The 7,500-nt window shown below is 41.4% G+C and overlaps 1 protein-coding gene across 1 annotated transcript in view; it reads right to left on the bottom strand.

The window, feature by feature from the left end:
• Nucleotides 1–7,500, bottom strand: part of Hr96 (Nuclear hormone receptor HR96) — a 25,412-nt gene that overhangs the window by 12,347 nt on the left and 5,565 nt on the right. Inside the window, exons 2-5 of the mRNA XM_080280451.1 lie at nucleotides 7,267–7,500; nucleotides 4,713–4,876; nucleotides 997–1,135; nucleotides 415–482 (exon numbers count right to left, since the gene is read on the bottom strand). The exon at nucleotides 7,267–7,500 is cut by the window's right edge and continues 21 nt beyond it. Of these exons, the coding sequence (XP_080136577.1) occupies nucleotides 415–482; nucleotides 997–1,135; nucleotides 4,713–4,876; nucleotides 7,267–7,479 (584 nt within the window). The 5' untranslated portion in view covers nucleotides 7,480–7,500. The remainder of the gene's footprint in view (nucleotides 1–414; nucleotides 483–996; nucleotides 1,136–4,712; nucleotides 4,877–7,266) is intronic.

The following is a 7,500-nucleotide window of genomic DNA, read 5'->3' as shown; positions in this document are numbered from 1 at the left end:
GAGGCCAAGGATGAGATGGAGGGATGGGGTGGAGAGGTATATGAGAGAGGGGGGTGTGAGCTGGGAGCAGGATGGTGAAATGGCGGGGGACAGGGCGACATGGAGGTGATTTGTTTGTGGCCACCCCATATGGGATTGAGGCATCTGGCAATAGATAGATAGACAGATTGATAGATGAACTACTGACGCAATAAATACTCTCTCTCTCTCCCTCTCTCTCTCTCTTACCTAAAACTGATGAATCCTTGGTCTCTCTCACAGAACAGTCTCTGAAAAGGAAAATAATAATAATAATAATGTAGTAGTAGTTGTAGTTGTAGTAGTAGTAGTAGTAGTAGTAGAATTAATAAAGCTAGTAGTAATATGGTAGTTGTAAGAGAGAGAGAGAGAGAGAGAGAGAGAGAGAGAACTTACCGAGAGAGAGAGGGTGAGGTAGAATGAGGTAGGCTGTGTACGTCTGTCTGTCCGTCCAATCTGGGAACCTGAAAAAATTATTATTATTACTATTATTATTATTATTATTATTACTATTATCATTATTATTATTACTATTATCATTATTATTATTATTATTATTACTATTATTTCAATCATCATTATTATTAACATTATTATTATCATTACTCTTTTTATTATTATTATTATTATTATTATTTATATTATTATTATTATTCTTATCATTTTTATTATTATTATTATTATTATTATTATTATTATTATTATCATTACTATTTTAATTATTATTATTATTATTATTATTATTATCATTGCTATTTTTATTATTATTATTATTATTATTATTATTTCTATCATCATTATTATTATTACTATTTTTATTATTATTATTATTATTATTATCATTACTATTTTTATTATTATTATTATTATCATTATTATTATTTCTATCATCATCATTATTATCATTACTATTTTTATTATTATTATTATTATTATTATTATTACCACCACCACCACCACCACCACCACCACACTCACCTTCACCGCATCATCTTCACTCCTAATCACACCAACAACCACAGCCTGGGGTTTAGGCGTCTCGGAGCAGCCTTGTAACGACTGTAACGAGGCAATTGGGGTCGTTGGCGGCAGTTTACTATCCACGGTCTTGCGCGCTCTGTGAAAAGTTGTTTGTAAATAGTTTGGATAAGTTTTATGTTGAAATGTGTTAAGGAAGCTCCCAAATGCCTGTCACTTGGTGGTTTGTTTTTTAATTTGATTGTTTTGAGTGGTTTGGGGTTCAAGAGAGAGAGAGAGAGAGAGAGAGAGAGAGAGAGCAATGGTAACAAGAAAAAAGTAATACTGGATATCTATATATAAAGAGAGAGAGAGAGAGATCCCTAACACCTCTTCTTTAGTGATTTACTTTTGGATATGGCTGGTTAATATCATTTTATATGTTCTTTAAGCAGAGTATGGTGTAATAAACAAAACAAATCACTTAGGAAAAGGCGTTAGGGAGCTTTATGCAGAGTATGGTGATATTGGAAGGATTTATGTAACACAGAAGAGGACAGTAAGGTGTAATAAACAAAATAAATCACTTAGGAAAAGGCGTTAGGGAGCTTTATGCTGAGTATGGTGATATTGGAAGGATTTATGTAACACAGAAGAGGACAGTAAGGTGTAATAAACAAAATAAATCACTTACAAATAGGTGTTAGGGAGCTTTATGCAGAGTATGGTGATATTGGAAGGATTTATGTAACACAGAAGAGGACAGTATGGTGTAATAAACAAAATAAATCACTTAGGAAAAGGTGTTAGGGAGCTTTATGCAGAGTATGGTGATATTGGAAGGATTTATGTAACACAGAAGAGGACAGTAAGGTGTAATAAACAAAATAAATCACTTAGGAAAAGGTGTTAGGGAGCTTTATGCAGAGTATGGTGATACTGGAAGGATTTATGTAACACAGAAGAGGACAGTAAGGTGTAATAAACAAAATAAATCACTTAGGAAAAGGTGTTAGGGAGCTTTATGCAGAGTATGGTGATATTGGAAGGATTTATGTAACACAGAAGAGGACAGTAAGGTGTAATAAACAAAATAAATCACTTAGGAAAAGGTGTTAGGGAGCTTTATGCAGAGTATGGTGATATTGGAAGGATTTATGTAACACAGAAGAGGACAGTAAGGTGTAATAAACAAAATAAATCACTTAGGAAAAGGTGTTAGGGAGCTTTATGCAGAGTATGGTGATACTGGAAGGATTTATGTAACACAGAAGAGGACAGTAAGGTGTAATAAACAAAATAAATCACTTAGGAAAAGGTGTTAGGGAGCTTTATGCAGAGTATGGTGATACTGGAAGGATTTATGTAACACAGAAGAGGACAGTAAGGTGTAATAAACAAAATAAATCACTTAGGAAAAGGTGTTAGGGAGCTTTATGCAGAGTATGGTGATATTGGAAGGATTTATGTAACACAGAAGAGGACAGTAAGGTGTAATAAACAAAATAAATCACTTAGGAAAAGGTGTTAGGGAGCTTTATGCAGAGTATGGTGATACTGGAAGGATTTATGTAACACAGAAGAGGACAGTAAGGTGTAATAAACAAAATAAATCACTTAGGAAAAGGTGTTAGGGAGCTTTATGCAGAGTATGGTGATACTGGAAGGATTTATGTAACACAGAAGAGGACAGTAAGGTGTAATAAACAAAATAAATCACTTAGGAAAAGGTGTTAGGGAGCTTAATGCAGAGTATGGTGATATTGGAAGGATTTATGTAACACAGAAGAGGACAGTAAGGTGTAATAAACAAAATAAATCACTTAGGAAAAGGTGTTAGGGAGCTTTATGCAGAGTATGGTGATATTGGAAGGATTTATGTAACACAGAAGAGGACAGTAAGGTGTAATAAACAAAATAAATCACTTAGGAAAAGGTGTTAGGGAGCTTTATGCAGAGTATGGTGATATTGGAAGGATTTATGTAACACAGAAGAGGACAGTAAGGTGTAATAAACAAAATAAATCACTTAGGAAAAGGTGTTAGGGAGCTTTATGCAGAGTATGGTGATATTGGAAGGATTTATGTAACACAGAAGACAATATTCAGTGTCAAGTCACTACATTGAATGAGTGGATGGTTAGCCCCCCACTTACGACAACCCATCAAAATCCTTCGTAGCTACACACCTGTCCTCCTCAATCTTGTGCTTCTTCTGCTTCTCCTCCTCTGAAAAAATTTTACTTACCATGCAGTCACTAAATCAAATGAGTGGATGGTACAGGCAGCTCCACTTACGACATGCCAGCAAAACCTTCTTAACTACGCACCTGTTCTCCTCAATCTTGTGCTTCTTCTCAAAACAAACTATACTTACCATGCAGTCACTAAATTGAATGAGTGGATGGTACGCACCTGTTCTCCTCAATCTTGTGCTTCTTCTCAAAACAAACTATACTTACCATGCAGTCACTAAATTGAATGAGTGGATGGTACGCACCTGTTCTCCTCAATCTTGTGCTTCTTCTCAAAACAAACTATACTTACCATGCAGTCACTAAATTGAATGAGTGGATGGTACGCACCTGTTCTCCTCAATCTTGTGCTTCTTCTCAAAACAAACTATACTTACCATGCAGTCACTAAATTGAATGAGTGGATGGTACGCACCTGTTCTCCTCAATCTTGTGCTTCTTCTCAAAACAAACTATACTTACCATGCAGTCACTAAATTGAATGAGTGGATGGTACGCACCTGTTCTCCTCAATCTTGTGCTTCTTCTCAAAACAAACTATACTTACCATGCAGTCACTAAATTGAATGAGTGGATGGTACGCACCTGTTCTCCTCAATCTTGTGCTTCTTCTCAAAACAAACTATACTTACCATGCAGTCACTAAATTGAATGAGTGGATGGTACGCACCTGTTCTCCTCAATCTTGTGCTTCTTCTCAAAACAAACTATACTTACCATGCAGTCACTAAATTGAATGAGTGGATGGTACGCACCTGTTCTCCTCAATCTTGTGCTTCTTCTCAAAACAAACTATACTTACCATGCAGTCACTAAATTGAATGAGTGGATGGTACGCACCTGTTCTCCTCAATCTTGTGCTTCTTCTCAAAACAAACTATACTTACCATGCAGTCATTAAATCGAATGAGTGGATGGTACGCACCTGTTCTCCTCAATCTTACGCTTCTTCTCCTCCTCAGAAAAAATTATCCTTACCCTGCAGTCACTAAATCAAGTGAGTGGATGGTACGCACCTGTTCTCCTCAATCTTACCTTCTTCTTCTCCTCAGAAAAAATTATCCTTACCCAGCAGTCACTAAATTGAATGAGTGGATGGTACGCACCTGTTCTCCTCAATCTTGTGCTTCTTCTGCTTCTTCTCAAAACATACTATACTTACCATGGAGTCACTAAATCGAATGAGTGGATGGTATGCACCTGTTTTCCTCAATCTTGCACTTCTCCTCCTCCTCTGAAAAAATTATACTTACTCTGCAGTCACTAAATCAAATGAGTGGATGGTACGCACCTGTTCTCCTCAATCTTGCGCTTCTTCTGCTTCTCCTCATCAGAAAAAATTATCCTTACCATGGAGTCACTAAATCAAGTGAGTGGATGGTACGCACCTGTTCTCCTCAATCTTGTGCTTCTTCTGCTTCTTCTCAAAACATACTATATTTACCATGGAGTCACTAAATTGAATGAGTGGATGGTACGCACCTGTTCTCCTCAATCTTGCGCTTCTTCTGCTTCTTCTCCTCGTCCGACATAATCCACTCTTTCTTCATCCCGATTTCAAAACATTTGCGTAATCGACACTTCTGGCAAAACCTTCGAGTGATTTGGTCGACCTTACAGTTGCTCTGGAAGGGGCATCGAAACTCCTGGGCGCGGGGAGAGAGAGAGAGAGTGTTAGCGTGTCCTCTCTCTCACTATCTCTCTCTCTCTCTCTCTCTGTTTCTCTCTCGTTCTGTCTGTCTTTCGGCCTCTCATTCTCCATTCAAATCTTCGTCTGTCTTGAACACTTCCCTATTTCTCTTCCTTTCTTCCCTCCTTCCCTCTTCTCTCTCTCTCTCGTTCTGTCTCTGTGTGTGTGTGTGTGTGTGTGTCTCTCTCTCTCTCTTTCTCTCACGTTCTGTCAGTCTTTCTCTCTCTCATTCTCCATTCAAATCTTCATCTGTCTCAAACACTTCCCTATTTCTCTTCCTTTCTTCCCTCTCTCTCTCTCTTTTCTGTCTTTCTCCCTTTCTTTCCATCCTCCCTCTCTCTCTCTCTTTCCTACATTCCTCCCTTTCCTCTCTCTCTCTCCTCCTTCTCTCTCCCTATTTCCTACCTTCCTTCTTTTTCTTCCCAACTTCTTCCCCTCTCCAGCTCTCCCTTCTTCCCTCCCTCCCTCCTTCCTTCCTTCCTCCCTTCCCTTCCCTCCCCTCCCTCCCCCCCTCTCTCCTTCTCTCTCTCTCTCTCTCTCATCCTTTATCCTTCTCTCTCTCTTTCTACCAGCTTTCCTCCCCTCCCTCCATCTTCCCCTTCCTCCTAGATTCTCTCTCTCTCTCTCTCTCTCTCTCTCTCTCTCCTTTTCCCAATTTCTCTTCATTTCTTCCTTCACTCTCTCTCTCTCTCTCTCTCTCTCTCTCTCTCTCCTTCCATCCTTCCTTCCTCCAGTCTCTTTACTTCCCTTCCTTCTCTCTCCTTTCCATCTCTCTCCATCCTCTCTCTCTCTCTCTCCCTCTTTCCTACATTCCTCCCTTTCCTCTCTCTCTCTCTCTCCTTCCATCCTTCCTTCCTCCAGTCTCTTTACTTCCCTTCCTTCTCTCTCCTTTCCATCTCTCTCTCTCCATCTTTCCTACATTCCTCCCTTTCCTCACACTCTCTCTCTCTCCTTCCATCCTTCCTTCCTCCAGTCTCTTTACTTCCCTTCCTTCTCTCTCCTTTCCATCTCTCTCTCTCCATCTTCTCTCTCTCTCTCTCTCTCTCTCTCCCTCTTTCCTACATTCCTCCCTTTCCTCTCTCTCTCCTTCCATCCTTCCTTCCTCCAGTCTCTTTACTTCCCTTCCTTCTCTCACCTTTCCATCTCTCTCCATCCTCTCTCTCTCTCTCCCTCTTTCCTACATTCCTCCCTTTCCTCTCTCTCTCTCTCTCTCCTTCCATCCTTCCTTCCTCCAGTCTCTTTACTTCCCTTCCTTCTCTCACCTTTCCATCTCTCTCTCACTCTCTCCCTCTTTCCTACATTCCTCCCTTTCCTCTCTCTCTCTCTCTCTCCTTCCATCCTTCCTTCCTCCAGTCTCTTTACTTCCCTTCCTTCTCTCTCCTTTCCATCTCTCTCCATCCTCTCTCTCTCTCTCTCTCTCCCTCTTTCCTACATTCCTCCCTTTCCTCTCTCTCTCTCTCTCCTTCCATCCTTCCTTCCTCCAGTCTCTTTACTTCCCTTCCTTCTCTCTCCTTTCCATCTCTCTCCATCCTCTCTCTCTCTCTCTCTCCCTCTTTCCTACATTCCTCCCTTTCCTCTCTCTCTCTCTCTCTCCTTCCATCCTTCCTTCCTCCAGTCTCTTTACTTCCCTTCCTTCTCTCTCCTTTCCATCTCTCTCCATCCTCTCTCTCTCTCTCTCCCTCTTTCCTACATTCCTCCCTTTCCTCTCTCTCTCTCTCTCCTTCCATCCTTCCTTCCTCCAGTCTCTTTACTTCCCTTCCTTCTCTCTCCTTTCCATCTCTCTCCATCCTCTCTCTCTCTCTCTCCCTCTTTCCTACATTCCTCCCTTTCCTCTCTCTCTCTCTCTCTCCTTCCATCCTTCCTTCCTCCAGTCTCTTTACTTCCCTTCCTTCTCTCTCCTTTCCATCTCTCTCTCTCTCTCTCTCTCACTCTCTCCCTCTTTCCTACATTCCTCCCTTTCCTCTCTCTCTCTCTCTCCTTCCATCCTTCCTTCCTCCAGTCTCTTTACTTCCCTTCCTTCTCTCTCCTTTCCATCTCTCTCTCTCTCTGTCTCTCCCTCTTTCCTACATTCCTCCCTTTCCTTTCTCTCCCTCTCTCTCTCCTTCCATCCTTCCTTCCTCCAGTCTCTTTACTTCCCTTCCTTCTCTCACCTTTCCATCTCTCTCTCTCTCTCTCACTCTCTCCCTCTTTCCTACATTCCTCCCTTTCCTCTCTCTCTCTCTCTCTCTTTCCTACATTCCTCCCTTTCCTCTCTCTCTCTCCCTCTTTCCTACATTCCTCCCTTTCCTCTCTCTCTCTCCCTCTTTCCTACATTCCTCCCTTTCCTCTCTCTCTCTCTCTCCCTACCTTCTTCTTCAAGGCGTTCCTCCTGAAGAATGCTTTACATGATTCACAAGTTATGGCGTTGAAGTTATACCCCAGCGCCCTGTCCCCACACACGCCGCACACTTTCGCCTCCACCCGCTTCCCCCCCGAGGGTGTTGGGGGTGTCGTGGGCCCCGCGGTGGGTGGGGGGGTGGGGCTTGCAGGGGGCGGGGTAGGTGGGGCGGGCGTCGACATCGTGGGGTTCAGTTGAGGTGT

The sequence above is a fragment of the Coenobita brevimanus genome, chromosome 10 (genome assembly GCF_032717465.1).
Source record: "Coenobita brevimanus isolate Jiangsu-jjx chromosome 10, ASM3271746v2, whole genome shotgun sequence".
NCBI lineage: Eukaryota > Metazoa > Arthropoda > Malacostraca > Decapoda > Coenobitidae > Coenobita > Coenobita brevimanus.
The sequence above is the reverse complement of the archived record's forward strand: the minus strand, read 5'-3'. Positions and strand labels throughout refer to the sequence as shown.